Source organism: Passer montanus, unplaced genomic scaffold (genome assembly GCF_014805655.1).
Source record: "Passer montanus isolate IOZ18808 unplaced genomic scaffold, ASM1480565v1 scaffold101, whole genome shotgun sequence".
Classification (NCBI taxonomy): Eukaryota; Metazoa; Chordata; class Aves; order Passeriformes; family Passeridae; genus Passer; species Passer montanus.
The window spans coordinates 1490626-1505980 of NW_024356616.1; the positions used below are offsets into that span (position 1 = coordinate 1490626).

General features: G+C 63.0%; 2 protein-coding genes across 12 annotated transcripts in view; both read right to left on the reverse strand.

The window, feature by feature from the left end:
- On the reverse strand, positions 1-7277 carry ZMIZ2 (zinc finger MIZ-type containing 2). 4 transcript variants are annotated; one of them, XM_039716042.1, is made up of 18 exons: positions 7109-7277; positions 5164-5278; positions 4873-5075; positions 4595-4787; positions 4260-4514; positions 4010-4183; positions 3855-3920; positions 3610-3781; positions 2925-3069; positions 2386-2596; positions 2205-2310; positions 1889-2046; positions 1736-1803; positions 1487-1555; positions 1145-1389; positions 888-1030; positions 584-781; positions 1-470 (listed from the first exon to the last, which is right to left on the reverse strand). In XM_039716042.1, exons 1-18 carry the CDS (start codon positions 7252-7254, stop codon positions 363-365), a joined length of 2775 nt encoding a protein of 924 aa, XP_039571976.1. In that variant the 5' UTR covers positions 7255-7277; the 3' UTR covers positions 1-362. The 4 variants fall into 4 exon arrangements, with proteins under 4 accessions (XP_039571976.1, XP_039571969.1, XP_039571986.1 ...); XM_039716035.1 differs by having other exon boundaries at positions 888-1063; XM_039716052.1 differs by lacking the exon at positions 7109-7277 and adding an exon at positions 5560-5847 and having other exon boundaries at positions 888-1063.
- OGDH (oxoglutarate dehydrogenase) overlaps positions 7167-15355 on the reverse strand; it is a 24715-nt gene continuing 16526 nt past the window's right edge. For all 8 annotated transcript variants that reach the window (XM_039715979.1, XM_039716008.1, XM_039715960.1 and 5 more), the window contains 16 exons: positions 15072-15162; positions 14047-14226; positions 12887-13015; positions 12210-12389; positions 11911-12063; positions 11044-11146; positions 10703-10831; positions 10198-10348; positions 9975-10102; positions 9709-9887; positions 9530-9601; positions 8968-9090; positions 8265-8337; positions 7727-7890; positions 7478-7632; positions 7167-7394 (listed from right to left, as the gene is read on the reverse strand). In XM_039715979.1, coding sequence (XP_039571913.1) covers positions 7274-7394; positions 7478-7632; positions 7727-7890; positions 8265-8337; positions 8968-9090; positions 9530-9601; positions 9709-9887; positions 9975-10102; positions 10198-10348; positions 10703-10831; positions 11044-11146; positions 11911-12063; positions 12210-12389; positions 12887-13015; positions 14047-14226; positions 15072-15162 — 2131 coding nt within the window. In that variant the 3' untranslated portion in view covers positions 7167-7273. The remainder of the gene's footprint in view (positions 7395-7477; positions 7633-7726; positions 7891-8264; positions 8338-8967; positions 9091-9529; positions 9602-9708; positions 9888-9974; positions 10103-10197; positions 10349-10702; positions 10832-11043; positions 11147-11910; positions 12064-12209; positions 12390-12886; positions 13016-14046; positions 14227-15071; positions 15163-15355) is intronic.

The following is a 15355-nucleotide window of genomic DNA, read 5'->3' on the forward strand; positions in this document are numbered from 1 at the left end:
CCCTGCAGAAGGATCCTTTAATAGCCATCGGGGACGTACAGGGCAGCTGGGCGCGGGGCCGTGGGAGCTGAGCTCCGCGCCCCGCACCACACCCGTGCGGTACAAGGGGCAGCAGCATTTGCACATTGATAGGGGGGCACGGGCAGCCCCGCAGTGACGCACTTGCCTTTAAATATGGGGAGTCTCGGGGGAGCAGTAGTGTTTCTACACTATGTACAGCCTTGTGCTTCTGGGGGGGCTCAGCCCCTCTGTCCCATCGCAGCCCTTTGAGAAAGCCCCCCGCTGCGGGGGGGGTCCCAGCTCTGCAGCGGGCAGGGGCACACAGTGCTGCCCCCCAGCCCCGGAGTGGGGGCGAGGATGGCTCAGTTATTCTCGAAGAGAGACAGGAGGTCATCGTTGCTGCTGCTGGGGAGGTCGGGGGGCCCCAGGTAGGAGAGCAGCTCGTCAGGATTCGTCAGCTCGGGCAGCAGCTGGGGGCGGCAGCGTGTGATGATCGGCTCCCCGCAGCTTCTGCCCACCCCCCTGCGGCAGCTGGGGCGCCGAGCCAGCAGCAGGACCCTCGTCCACCCCCCCGAGTACTCACGTCGAGGGCAGCAGCCTCGGAGCCGTCGCCCGCCGCGGCCATGCCGGGCGCGGGGGGGAAGACGAGGTCGGCAGCGTGGGCTGGGGGTGCCAGGGGCGGCCGCAGCACCGCGCTCCGCGGGTGGCTGCCCGAGGGAGGGTTGTGCAGCCCCGGCTGCACCACGGGGTGCGACGGCTCCATTCGTCCCGGCGGGGGAAGCTGGGGAGTGGGGGGGAAAGAGCATAGCTGTGAGATCCTCTCCCGGGACCCCCACAGTGAGACGGGAGGGCTTGGGGGGAGTCCCTCCACCTATAGCCCAGCTGACCTGTGCAGGCAGAGGGGGCACAGGAGGCTTCTCAGGGGCCAGAAGGCTGCCTGGGATGTTGGGCTGGTAGGAGATGGAGGAGGGGCCTGGTGTGAAGTCACTCAGCGTTGAGGGGCCGGGGACACCAGGGGCAGCAAAAGGCTCTGGGAAGCCCCCAGGACCCAGAAAGCTGGAACCTGTGAGAGGAAATGGGGCAATTGGGGGACACACACGCAGGGATGGGGTTCAGTCCTGTCCCCCATGGGTCCCCCCCGTACCCGGGGTGCCGTAGTCGGTGGCAGCCCCCGCTGGAGGTTGTGACAACGCCGGGAAGGGAACAGAGCCAGGCCCCAGGGCCGCAATCATCTCCATGATGTTGGGCAGCACCATGTGTGCAGGGCTGAGCGTCCGGCAGCGCTTCAGCGCCGGCCCCTCCGGCTCCTCCTTGATGTGGACGTCGGGTTTGACAGGGACGGGTTTCCAGCTGCAGGTCGGGTCGATGGTGATCTCCTCATGCTCTGAACTGGGGGCAGCAGGAGCACAGGGGAGGTGAGGCTGGGGGCGCTGGCTGCACAGCCCCCCAGCGGGGGCACAGGACCAGCCAAAGGGAAGGCACTTACTTCTGGATGTAGATCAGGATGCCCAGCATGTACTGGTCAACCTCCAGCCCCTCCAGCAGGGCTGTCTTACTGCAGGCAGAGTGGGAACAGAATGAGGTAAGGGAACCCCCACCAGACAGGATCCTCCCCCTAAGGCAAGAAGTACTCCTCTCCCAGGGCAGGAAATACATCCCCACAGGTAGTGAAACACACACCCGTGCCCTGCAGGCAGGGACAGCAGGGCATGGCCCCACTGCAGACCCCACTCACTTGCAGACAGGACACCGCCACGTCCCCCTCTCGCAGTTGAGCTGCAGGTATGACTCCAGGTCAAAGCACTGTGGGGAGAGCAGTAGCTGAGATGGAGGAGGCAGGACAGAAAGTGGGGGATACCCCCAGCACCCTGTCAGCACCACGCCCCACCTGTATGTGCCGGCAGTCGTGACCCCTGGCTGGAAGCTGGATCCTCCGGAAGGTGATAGGACACTTGAGGGACACTTTGATGGCCGTCTGCTCCACGCCATCCTCGCCATTGGGCCCTGGTGTCCCCGGGATGGTCCCGCTGCTGAAGTTACGCTTGACTGGGAAGGTGGGGGCGAGGGGCACCAAGGGTCAGAACCAGCACCCTGGGATGGGGGTGGCACCGTGGTGGCACCTGGGCAACACTGCACCATCGCCCCCATCCTGCTGTGGCCTCCCTGCCACAGTGCATCCCCCTAACGCCCAGGTGCTCGCTCACTTTTGGTGATGCAGTGCTCGGCGGGGAGCAGGCGCTTCTTGATGAGCCCCTGCAGCACGGAGCGCACCGAGGGCCGGTGCACCAGCTGCAGGACGAACAGGTGGGACTGTGGGGAGACGGGAGGCTGAGCTGCGGCCCCAGCCAGCACCCTCCCTCTCCCGGTACCCTCCCGGTGACTCACACAGCAGCAGGCGGTGACAGTGATCTGGATAGTGTTCCTGCCGGGCTGGCAGACGTGCTTCAGGTAGAGTGGCTTGTGGGAGGTCTTGTTGTCACCGCGCTCGATGGTGAGCGGCGTGGCGTTGACGCTCACCTGCACGGAGGCCGGCCAGTTGGTGTTCATCTGCCGGTCCTCGTGGTGGTAGCACTTGAACTGCAGCTCCAGGTCAGGCCTGGGGACAGGCAGGGCGTGTGTCCACACGTGAGCACCACGTGTCACCACACCGTGCTGCTCCAAGCCACGCAGAGCCATTCCATGTTACACTGAGCCACACAGCACCGTGACAAACCCCAACAGCAGCACAGCACTGTGCCAGGCCACGCCACCATGCTGTGCCATGCCAAGCTGTGCCCCACAGCACCACGCTGTGACACGACGTGCCAAACCCCATGACAGCATGCTGAACCACGGCGCGTGCAGCTGTGCCAAGCCACGCTTCGCACCGCCACACAGGACAGCGCCGTGTGACACTACAAAAGGTGTCCCCGCAGCATCCCCACCTCATCATGAGGGTCTTGTAGACAGAGTCACGGAGCTGGAAGACGTGGTTGCTGACGGCCAGGTTGTGCTGCAGGCGGAAGGGCTCCAACACCACGCCGTCCCGCACCGGGAAGGTCAGTCGCAGCTCCTCGCCGGGGGCTGGCCCTGTGGGATGCCACCATCAGGGAAACCTGACACCTTACCCCCGCACCCTGGCCATGCCCCAGCCACACAGGGACCCAGCTTGCAGGGAGCCCACCCTCCACAGCGCGACCCTGCCCACCCGCAAACCCCCTGTGCAATGCAGGAGGCTCTTCCCACCCAAAGGGGCCCCACCCCTGTGGAGGAAGCCCACCCACCGCAGATTCCTCCCACTCGCTCCAGGACACCACACCCTGCCCAAGCCCCTCCCGATCCCGAAAAGCAGAAGCCCCCCGACCAAACCAGCGCTCCTGATAAAGCCCCGCCCCTGAGGCCACACCCTTTTAGCAAGCCCCTCCCCCTAGTCGCAGGCAGCCCACCCCCGGCTCGAGCAGCCCCCAGACCCCGGCAGCAATCACTCCCTCTTCCCTGAATTCCCTCCCACCCTCCGTTTAAAGGTGCAAAGGCCACGGAGCTGTCAGAAGCAAAGCCTACCCCGTGCTGCTCGAGGCACGGGGGCGATCACCATGAAGTGCCCCCCTCACCCGCACCAGGGACACCTACCTGAAGGGGACGGGTGCACGGGGGCAACGCTGGGCTTCATGTCGGCCAGGAAGGGCGACTTGACATCCTGACCGGGCGACGCGTAGGCGGGGATGCCACTGCCTGGTGTCATGGGCGGCGTGGGGTTCCCGGCCAGCGGCGAGCTGGGGTACCCCGGCAGTGACCGGCCCGGCTGTAGAGGCAGCATGTGCCCTCAGCGTCCAGCCCGGCCAGCAGAGCCCCACCCCGCCCGCTGCCAGACTCACCCCATTGATGGCTGCCTGGCTGTAGGTGCCGAAGCTGGCGCTCTGCCCATTGAACTGGTCAGCTGGCTACGGGAGGAGGAGGGTCTCCAGGGGCTGGCACCGGGGCATGGTGGACACCCAGACCTCCACCCTTTGCCCACGTTCCCCTGTGGTACCTTGTAATAGGGTCCAGCACTGCCTGAAGCGGAGAGGTACTGGCCCACGCTCTGCTGCAGCCTGTGGCCAGGGTATGAGGGGGACGGAGCGGAGGACTGGGGGGCGCTGGGGGCATACTGGGCACCAGCTGCAGCGTACTGCCCGCCCTGGAGGTACTGCTGCGTTGGGTACCCCTGTGGGGCCAGGGAGTCAGCACCAGCGGGAAAAGGGGTCGCCATACGCCACAGCATTCCCCAAACCAGCACTCACCTCATTGGAGTATGCCCGCTTGAGGCCCTGGCGGGGCAGCTGCTGGCTCTGGGGAGGTCCAGGGTACGTGTGCTGAGGCACTCGCTGCCCACCATAGAGGGGGCCAGTCCCGGGCGCCCGCACTGGGCTCATGCTCACAGGGGAGACACCAGAGGGGGCCACAACACCTGCCATGCCAGCTGGGCTCATGCTGTTGGGGCCACGGGGTCCAGCATGGGGCAGGAACTGGCTGCTGAAAGACTGCCCTGTGCCCATCTGCAGCAAGGAAGAGAGAAGGGTCACAGAAGGCCAGGGGGGCTGTCAGCTCCCCAGTTCTGCCACAGCCAGGCTCTTACCGCACCGTACTGGCTCAGCTCCTGGCTCTGTTTCTCCTGCAGTGCTGCCACCGTCGCCGTGGCCGTGGCCGTGGCTGTGGCAGCAGCAGCAGCCACAGCAGCAGCTGCTGCTGCCTGGGTGAAATCAGCAGTGGCGCGGCCGGCGTGCGAGGGGAGCCCCATCCCTCCGGGGCCACTCGGGCCACCGTTGTAGCTGGAGAACAGAGAAGCAAAAAGGGGAATGCAGTGGCCCTGCAGCAGGGCACGTGCCAGGCCACCAAGCACAGGGCTGGCCTTACCTGGCAGCAAAGCCCGGCGTGCTGGGGTAGGTGTTGCGCCCATAGACACTCGGCTGCACATAGCCCTTCCCCGGTGCCCCCTCAGCAAAGGGCTGCTGTGGCAGGAACGGCGGTGAGCTCATGCCCGAGCTGGTGCCTGCCATGCCAGGCAGCAGTGGCGTGCTGGAGCTGCTTCCCCCAGGGCCCATGGGGCTGCCAAAAACCTGCAGGGCGCGGTGGGAGGCAGGGGGTCAGGCAGGGGCAGCGGCATCCAGGCGCGGGGGATGCCTGGGGCGGGGGTGCTGCTGGTACCTGGCTCTGGGAGGGGTTGCTGACACCCCAGACAGTGGTTACCACGGAGAGGGATCCCGGCGGCTGATTGGTGCTCGGTTGCCAAGGAACAGCCTCGTATGCAAATGAACCATCACTAGAAAGAAAAACAAATTAATGAAGATGAAGGACAGAGGGATGGAGGGACGGAGGGATGGAGGGGTTGAGGAAACAGAGAGACGAAGAATGGAAGGGATGGAGGGACAGACAGGGGGATGGATGCATGGATAGAAGGATGGATGGAGGGAGGGATGGATGGAGGGAGGGACGGACGGATGGATGGATGGATGGGTGGATGGATGGATGGATGGATGGATGGATGGATGGATGGATGGATGGATGGATGGGTGGATGGAGGGACGCTGCCCCGGCGCCCACCCGTGGGGCGCAGGCGGCAGCGAGGGTTTCATGGGGTTCATGGAGCTCATCAGCGGGTGTGGGCTGGGTCTTCCGAGGCCGCGGCGGGCACTGCGGGACGGCGGCACCGTCTGTCACCGGGGCTGCGGGAAGCAGTGGAGCGGCGGGTGAGGAGGGGCGGCCGCCCCCGGAGAGGCCGGGGCGGGGGGGGACAGCCCGAAGGCTTCGCGACCCCCCAGCCTCCGCGGCCGGCACTGGGCGCCCGGCCCGCGGGGGGCACGGGGCGCCGGCCGCCCCCGCTCCGGCCCCGCGGCTGCAACCGCGGGGACTTCCCGGGGAAGGGCCGCGGCGCCCGGGCCGGCACTGCGCCCCGCTGCCCGGGGTATTTCCAGCCGGGCCCGGCAGCGGGGGGCCGCGGGGTCACCGGCGCTTTCGGTTCCTCCCGGCGCCGCGGGAGGGCGGCGGAGACGGGGTCGCCGCGAGCAAAGACACGGAGAGGGGAACACCCGCGGCGGGCCTGCCCCGGCTCCCGCAGCCGCCACCGCGGAACCGCCGGCGGTGACAGCCCCCTCCGCTCCTTCCCCGGCGGCACCGCAGGCACGGGCCCCGCGCCCGGGCCCCCCCATCGCCATGGCAACCACCCCCACCGCCCCCGGCGCGGCCAGCCCCCCAAACGCCCTCGGCCCCCCCGGGGCTGTGTCCCCAGCGGGGGGGGGGCGGGGCCGGGCCGCCGCCGCGCACAATGGGGCCGCGCGCTCATCAGTATGCAGGCCCCGCCCCCTCCCGGCCAGGCGCGGGTAGCCGAGCGCCGAAGGAGGGTCCGGGCTGCGGGGGAGTGCGCGCCCCCGAGTGCGGGCTGCGGGGAGTGCGCGCCCCCGCGTGAGAAGTGAGCGTAGCGGGGAGTGCGCGCCCCCGTGTAAGGGGTGTGGGCAGCGGGGAGTGCGCGCCCCCGCGTCCGGGGCACCGGCGCGCGGGCACCAGCACGGGGCGCGCGCACGGACCGTGTGTGACCCGGCGTGTGACGGGTGCGACACGCGTACCCTCCTGCGGTGACAGACCTGCGCGGCACCCGAGAGCGGCGGTGGGCTCTGGGCACCCAGGTGGGGCTGCTCCCTCGTCCCCGCTGCCCAAGGACGTCCCGTGGGAGGAGGCGGTGGGCTCGGGGGTGCCCACACCTCCCTCGACCCCATGAGAGGACACGGCCCCCAGCACCAGCCCCGTGTGTCCCTGGGGGATGGTGCTGACACAGAGGGAACACGCTGCCCGAGGACAGGCAAAGCTGAGACACGGGCACAGCGCTGTCACACCTGCCCGGGCCCTCGGGACCTGCAGGTGCCCTGCCTCCTTCCTCCCCATCTCCTTCCTCCAAGAGGCAGTGGCTGTGCCCGGGCCCATCCAAGACCGACAGGAACTGGGAAGAGCCTGACTCACTGCTGGACACCCCCACAGAGGAGCTGTGGGGAGCAGCCCCTGGGGTCTGGAACCCTTGGGCGGGGGGTCTGGGACACCCCCAGAGAGGAGCCCAGGGAGCAGACAGACATTGCAGGGGTCTGGGGGCCATGGCTCTTACCCACCAGACCCTCTGGAACCACCCTGGCGCGAGGCAGACACGACTCCAGGCACCAGTGTGGGGTTGACAAGATCTGTAGTTGAGGGGTGGGGGGGGGAGGCGAGCGAAGGACAGACAGACGGACAGACAGACAGACGGAGGAGCATGCTGCGCCGCGCCGGGCGCTCAGGCCAGGTCCTTGAAGGCATCCAGGTTGAAGGCCGTGTCGAGGAGCCGCTGCAGCTCTGTCAGGTGGGTTTTCTTGTTGCCAGTGGCAGGGGCAGCTGCCGGCTCCCGCCCCGCGTACCTGCCAGGGAGAGGGTGTGCCATGAGAAGGGCGTGTGCCCAGCAGTGCCCTCCCAGCCTCTCGGGCACCCCCTGCGTCCTCACCAGACAGGCTTGGCGCGGTTGATGGTGGTGCGAAGCCGGGGTTTGACGTAGTCGTAGTAGCCCTGGTTCTTGTGCTCCTCCTGGCACCACACCAGCTCGGCAGCCGGGTACTTCTCGGCTTCCCGCTGGAGGAGGTCGAAGGGGAACGGGGAGAGCTGCGGGGGGACACAGAGTGGTGTCACAGGAGACACGGGGCAGGGTCTGAGGGGCTGCAGAACCCCCAGGGCAGCAGGGCAGGACCCTGCTCACCTGCTCCACCCTGGTGATGGCCACGTCAGCCTCCATCTGCCGGGCCTTGCGCTCGCGGGTCAGGTCGTAGTACACCTTGCCAGTGCAGAACAGCACCCGCTTCACCTGCTCGGGGTTCTGGGCTGCGGGGCCGCTGTCAGGGATGACACGGAGGAAGTGGGTGCCTGCCAAGGAAGAGAGCAGCACCCTGAGCCACGGCAGTTCACAGACCCACACCCCACGCCAGCCCCTTCCAGGAGCCTGAGAGGCAGAGCCAGGTGACCCAGGTACAGGCACAACTCCCTCTGCAAACCATCACGTGCCACTCGGGGCTGCCAAATCCCAGCGCGAGTGGCTGCTGATGGGGGAAGCACCACGGAGCCAAGTCTCAGCCCCAGTGAGGTTCTGGTGTGCCAAGGAGAAGGCCCTGGCCTCACTCGGCCAGCCTCCAGCGTGGGGAGGCTGCTGCCAGGCAGACTTTACCCAAGGCCACAGGCTCCTGCCCTTCACCCTGCGGGGTGGTGTGGGGGGAACACAGGCAGCTCCGTGCTACTCGTACCTGGCAGCATGTCATCAAAGCTGGAGCGGGCTTCGGGGTGGCGCAGCAGCGACTTTGGAGTGAAGATTATCAGCTGGAGTGGGGGAGAAGAGGCAGAGCAAGGTGGTCAGCCCTGCCAGAAACACCTACCCTGCAAGCCAGAGCTGGAGCAGCCACCTGCCTGCCCTCCCCTGCCCATCCTGCCCCAGCAAGGGAGCAGCTGCCAGGGATTTGCTTCTCACTCAGCTGCAGTGCTCTGCCAGGTTGGGCACCCGTTCCTGACAGCACCAACCATCCCAGCTGGGATGTCCCCTGGGGAAGAAGCGGAGGGGCTGCCAGGGACCTGCCTCTCCCATGGCTGGAGCTGACTGGAACTGGCTGAAGGAGGTTATGTAGCAGTTGGCTCTAACAGCCCTGACCTCTCTGTGGAGTTTGGGAAGGGGTCACAGCCCTTGCAGCCCACACGAGACAGCAGCTGCACATGAAGTGCCAAGCCAGTCCTGAGCACCATGGCCAGGCAGCAGCCAACTGCCCAGGTCCGAGGTGCAGGAAGAAACTGCCCCCAGCCCGATCCCAGCCCAGGGAAACACCCAGCAGGAACACCTGGGCACCAAGCTGGGCATGGAGCTGCTGCCCCCAGCCCAATCCCAGTCCAGGGAAACACCCAGCAGGAACACAGTGCCCTGCTGGGCACCAAGCTGGGCACGGAGCTGCTGGCACTGACCGGTTTGCGGAAGGGCAGGAGGATCTGGCGCCGCAGGACGTGGAAGAAGTTGGCTGGAGTGGAGCAGTTCACGACGATCCAGTTGCACTCATAGAGCTGACGCACGTCAAAGTCATCCAGCTTCTGCCTTGGCCAGCACGGGTCAGGGGATTTCAGGAAACACAAGGTACCTCTTGGCCTTGTGGCTCCACAGCAGGCAGAGGAGTAATCCCCAGTCCTCCCTCCCTTCCCTCACTCTCCAGAGCACACAGAGACCCACAGAGATCTGGGAGAGGCAACAGGGCTGTGCCCTCCACCTTAGTCTGCCATGGGGGTGGCCAGCAACCCCCTCTAATGCCACTTTCAGGGCCACCTCTCCCTTGGACTATGCCATGGCCCCAGGGTCCGTGGAGGTGCAGCCTGGGCACCAGGTTCAGGCTCTTTCCCCAAACCCTCTGGCCATGCTTCCTGCCTTCAGTTCCCACTGCGCTAAGCCCACACGGGTGTTTCTGCCCTCCACCGAGCCCAATCCAGAGCACAGGAGGGCCAGGCTGAGCACCACACCATGGGGGCCACCACTCACAGGGAAGACATCGGGATCATCGTTGCACATCTGCAGGAATCGCTCTGGGCGGGCAGAGGAGTGCTCGGGACCCTGAGGACACCAAGAAGGGGGATGGTCATTGCAGGCCAAGGCAAGCACGAGAACCTGAAGTCAGGAACCCTGCTGTCCAGGGTTCCACCTCTCCAGGGAGTCCTTACCATGCCCTCCATGCCGTGGGGAAGCAGCAGGACAATGCCGTTCTGCCTGACCCACTTGGCCTGCCCGGGGCAGATGAACTGGTCGATGATGCATTGAGCAGTGTTGTGGAAATCCCCAAACTGGGCTTCCCAGAGCACCAGGGCATTGGGACTGGCCATGGCAAAGCCCAGCTCAAATCCTGAGGAACAGAAGAGCAGTGAGAGGGTTGGGTTACCCTTCCAGAGCAGCCTCACCCTGGCCAGTGAGCACAGGCCTACTCACTCACCCAAGACACCATACTCTGACAGGGAGCTGTTGCAGACAGTGTAGGGAGCCTGGTTGGGCCAGAGGTGGTTCATGGGGATACAGGTCCTCTTGTCCACATTCTGATCATGCAGGACATGGTGGCGATGGCTGGAAAAGGGAGAAGAGTAACTTCACCGTCAGCCTTTGGATCCCTTCCAGAAGGGCTGGAATTGCCTTTAAAGCCTCCAAAATCAGGGCTTTACCTAAATGTCCCCCTCTCAACGTCCTGGCCGCTCAGGCGGATGTGGATGCCCTCTTTGAGCAGGGAGCCAAATGCCATGTACTCTGCTAGGGCCCAGTCCACTGTCCTGTTCTTCACCATCTCCCCGCGCGTTTTCAGAATGCGGCTCAGACCTGCCGGGACAGGAGCACAGGAGCTGGGTCACAGCCAGCACGGGACAGAGCTCCAGTGACACCAGGTTTGCTCCACAAGCAGCCCACGGACTGACAGACTGCAAGTGCCACGGGCAGAGGAATGGATTCAGCTCTTCTGGAGGGATGAATCATGGATGAGGAAATCAGGACTGCAGGGAAGGATCAGCTCCAAAGCAGAGCTGTTCCTTGGTTCACTTCCCTTACCCACAGCTCCCTCGTGAACAAGTTCTCGTAAGAGTCTGGGTGAGAAAGAACCTTAAAAATCCCAGCCCTATCTCACATCTCTCTGGAACAAATGATGCCCAGTCTGGCCCAGCTTTCACAAGCTCCTACCTCCATGGATAGTGAAATCCTCCACTGGCACCGAGCTGGCCACTTGGCCAATGTGTGTCAGGTCCTCTTCGTTGAGGCCAGTGGAAGGGCAGGTCATGCTCCGGGGCTGCCCATCCAAAGTGAAGAAACCTGTCAGAAGAGAAACACCATGCTGCAGGAGATGTGCCAGATCCGTGAGAAGACCTCAGGTCATGGACACCCTCAAGAAAAGGCAGGGACACCAGGAACAGGAAGAGCACCACTAACTTCCCCTGTGTGGTGACTTACTAGAAGATCTCTGCCATGGATCTACAGAGGCTGGGTGCCTTGCTGTGGCCTCCAAATCGCTGCTAGTGCCTTACCTGGCCAAGGTGAGTCCAGCCAGTGCTTGATGTGCAAGATCTTCTCATCCTTGGATCTGGCATGGGCTTCCTCACAAATCTTATCATACTTGGCAATTTCCTCCTGAAAGGCAGAACCAAGAGGCAGAAAAACATTAATGGGAGATCTCCAAACGAGGGTGTTGAGCCTGAGGACCTTGGTAAGCTTGCAAGAGTGCTGGAGGGCAGTCCCCACCACAGGAAGTCCCAAAGCTATACAGTCCAGCCTCAGAGAGCACAGCCACAGCTGCGACCCCTGTGCCCCAGGGCATAGCTCTGCTATGCTCACAGCTGACATCTTATGTCCAACCCTACTGGTGCTGAAAGGTGGTGCCAGGGCAGGCAGAGCTGGCAGAACCTCTGCCTCGTGAGCTGCCCAAGCAGCAGAACCAGGACAGGATCTGCCCCAGATACCCGTGGGCACAGCAACCCTCACAGCAACCCTGAGCCTGTGCTGCAGTGGCCTGCTCCACACTGGTCACAGGGTGATCCTTGAACTAGATGTTCCTGCACTGTGCAGAGCTGGCACAGTTCAAGGACGAACCTTGGCTCTGAACTCCATCACTGCCAGGTCTGCAGCGCACACCCAACCCCAGCACAGCTCTGCCACCTTTAGGTTGCAAGCACAAGAACTTCTTGTAGGCCCATGTGGGCCCTGCATATGGGTTCACAGCCAGGTCTGAACCACATAAGTAGTTTTCCCTGGAGATGCCACCAGCAGTTTTCCCCTTTCAGGCGTAGGCCCATGTGGGCCCTGCATATGGTTCACAGCCAGGTCTGAACCACGTAAGTAATTTTCCCTGGAGATGCCACCAGCAGTTTTCCCCTTTCAGGCCCCACAGACAGTACCTCATACTCTGGCTGATTTACCACCCCCTGGGAAATCAGCAGCTCTGCATATTTCTGCAACACTGGCTTCTGTTTCCGGATCTGCTTGTACATCAGGGGCTGTGTGAACATAGGTTCATCCATCTCATTGTGCCCGTTGCGCCTGTAACAAACCTGCCAGGAAAGAGAAGATGCCTGCTTGTCACCTACCACTCCAAAAGCACTCGGGAGCTGCCTGGATCATGTGAGGGAGGGTCCTAACAAGCCCAGGAGGGACCCAAGCACACCCCTGGGCAGAGTCCCAGCCCCACATCCCTTACCAAATCCACCACCACGTCCTTGTGGAAGGTGCTTCGCCACTCTGCTGCCACGTTGCAGACGTAGACGACGGCCTCGGGGTCGTCGGCGTTGACGTGGAAGATGGGCGCGTTGACCACGCGGGCCACGTCGGTCGGGTACGGCGAGGAGCGCGCCATCCGCGGGTCGGTCGTGAAGCCAATCTGCAGTGGGGGCACACAGGACAGGCACGGTGTTACCAATGCATTTGGGATGCAGCGTGGCTAGGCAGCTCCTTTTTGGACACTGACAGCACAGCTGGCTCAGCGTGAGGCAGCTGCGCTTTGCTGTCCCAGGGAAGTGTCCATGCTGTTTCAGCTGCTGCAGCTGGGCTGTGGATGCATAACCTGCCTGTCTCCTGTGTCTGGACACAGTGGCACATCCTGATACCCGCTGCAGCTGTGGGGGACAGGCTGGTCCCAGTGAAATGCCTCTGGTTTCCGTAGACAGGATTGGCCCTGTCAGATCTCACACACTGAGCATCAGGTTGTGTCACCTCTGCACCAGACTGGGCTCAAAAGCTGCTGCTGTTGAGCAGCTGGATGAGAAGTGCCCCCTGCTGACCCCAGGTTAGGGCTCCTGCCACAAACACTGGCAGGGAAACAGCTGCTGCTGGCTCCCTGCCCCAGGGAGCCACAGGCAGAGGGTACCTGCTCCTCACCTGGTTGTTGACCACAACGTGGACAGTGCCGTGGGTGGTGTAGGAGGGAAGGTCGCTCAGGTGAAATGTCTCGTACACAATGCCCTGCCCTGCAAATGCAGCATCTCCATGCAGGAGGATGGACATCACCTGCGAGAGGGGAAGCCGTGGTGGTCATCAAGGACAGAGAACATTGCACCAGCAGGAAAGGGCCCAGCTCTCCTCCCCACGGGGAGCTTTCAGCATCCCAGAAAGGACATAGAGCAGCTCATCAACACATGCAGTGCTTTCCCAGGGGATGGGAGGGGAGTCAGCCATGGCTGACACACCACTGGGCAGACTGTGGCCACCAGCCCCCCTCACAGCAAGGGCAGCACACTTGGGGCACCCTGAGCAGACAGCAAAACAACACCCAGTATGCCCCAGCTGGGCAGCAAGTCCCATTCCCAAATACATACACCCCAAAGCAAAACCTTTTTCTCACTGGAGGAAGAAGAGAAGAAACCCTGCTCTTCACACTTTCAGCCCAGAAGCCCCGGGGGCAGCAGAGGGCCCAGGAGCTCCAGAGCCACTGATGTTATTTTGTCACCATCCCAGGGGCTGGCTAAGGACACCGCCTGCCAGGCGAGGACAGGATCACTCTATTTATATCCAGCCCTTGGGGTGTAGGAGGGAGGGAAGCACTTTGGATCTCACTCTTCCACTTCTTGGGATTGGAGACAGGTCTGCAGTGAATCACACAGCACACAGCTCCCCACAGCCCCTTCCCCGAGGTGTGGAGAACTGCCTTCTGTTGTCAGTTCCAGCTTTCCCAGTCCCAGGAATGGTTATCCCTAGTCACATTGAGATCCTGCTGCCAAGCCCTCCAAGGTGTGGTGCTTGGATTGCCTTGGGGTTCCCCTCATTCCCTGTTTTCCAGTCAGGGCTTGTGCATTTGCTGTGCCCACAGCCCAGCTCAGTTCAGAGATTAAGAAAGCAGCAAAAGGAGCCTAGGGTGGGCAAGCCCCTCCCAAAGTTATCTCCAAAAACAAAAGGGAAGGCTGGGGGAGCAAAGTCAGGGTGACAGCAGGGGAAGGGGCACATCATACAGAAAGGCTGGTGGGAAAGTGAAGTAACTTGTCTGCTATCTCCACCAAAATCCATCCAGCCTAGGCCACTACACACACCTGAGCAGCACTCACCTTCTTCCCCTCCGTGTCCCCACAGTAAAACTGCTCTGCCTTAGTCTTGCCTTGCACAACAGGATCAGCTGCTTCCAAGTGGGAAGGATTTGCCACCAAGGAGAGGGTGATGTTCCTGTCGGTGACGCGGTTAATCCGCCGGTGGTACATTCCCAGGTGGTACTTCACGTCACCAGAGCCCTGGTGGAGGGGACAAGAGAGTCACCCCAGGAGCAGGAGTGGCTTTTGGGGCGTGGAAGGAGCCACAGGAGTGTTGACCCCAAGGGTGGAAGAGGGGGGCATTTTTTGGAGGCACTGCCACAGCACAGCAGGCACTCACTCAGGAGCTGAACTGGCACCCAGGAAAGCCAAACCACCACCAACTTCAGACATGCACCCAGCCCATCCAAACACAGCTGAAGGTGTGGGGGAGGAAGCAAGTGTGGTGGGTTGGGCAAAGACCCTGAATAACAGGTAATGCTTGCCTGAACTCTACCCACACTGCAGCAGCATGGCCATCCATGGCACCATGCCCAGTATTTGGCCAGGTAGCCTGCCAGGGCACCTCGAGGCCCCAGGCTGCTGCTTTCTCACCTTGAAATCCCACTGAAGGTCATGGCAGGATCAAACCAGCCCAGCCCAGCTTCCCAAAAGCTAAATCATGCCAGCTTATGATGCTGATGCTTTGGAGCATGAGTTTATTGCAGAGACAGAGCTGCTTTTGGAGCTGCTTTAGAAGCCCTGGGGACCAGGGGAACAAATAAACTTCTGCTCCTGGTCACCTCTCAGCAACCACCCTGGAGAGCTGCCAGCAGCCAGGTTTGTGCTGGAGACAATGACACATGCCACCCCCAGGACAGGCAGGGCCAGACCAGCACTGGCACCTCTACAAAGGCTCCCATCACCCAGGTGTGCTTGCACCAGGGAAATCCGTGCAACACTGGTGCCACTGAGTGACACCAGAAGTGGCACAATCCAGCCACAGCCCTGGGGGACTGCCCAGGGACAGGCAGCAGCAGCCTGCTGTAGGCAGGAGAGCAGCTCACCTCATCAGCAGCCTCCAGCTTGGAGTCAAACTGGCAGAAGATCTGCTCCAGCTCTTTCCTGATCACGTTGGCAAGAACATTCAGGCGTCCCCTGCAAAAGCAAGGCCACTGCTGACAGCCACTGAGTGCTGATGGTGATCTACAACCCCCACTGCCACAGGCCACACCTCCTCAGATGGCTGTGGGGTCACCCAGACACGGGGACTTCCCAGGAGGAGTCTGAAGATCCCTCAGCACAGGGATGGTTTGGCCAACACCACATCCTACATACTTGCTGAGATGCC

What these genes read in the sequence shown, in the direction of transcription:
- ZMIZ2 (XM_039716035.1), bottom strand. Translation starts at nt 7,254, where the DNA reads ATGCTCCTCCGTCTGTCTGTCTGTCCGTCTGTCTGTCCTTCGCTCGCC. An exon ending in AGCTGAGCCAGTACGGTGCG is followed by an intron (nt 4,515 to 4,594) that starts GTAAGAGCCTGG and finishes TCCTTGCTGCAG; the next exon opens with ATGGGCACAGGGCAGTCTTT. An exon ending in GTGCTGGACCCTATTACAAG is followed by an intron (nt 3,921 to 4,009) that starts GTACCACAGGGG and finishes CTCCTCCCGTAG; the next exon opens with CCAGCTGACCAGTTCAATGG.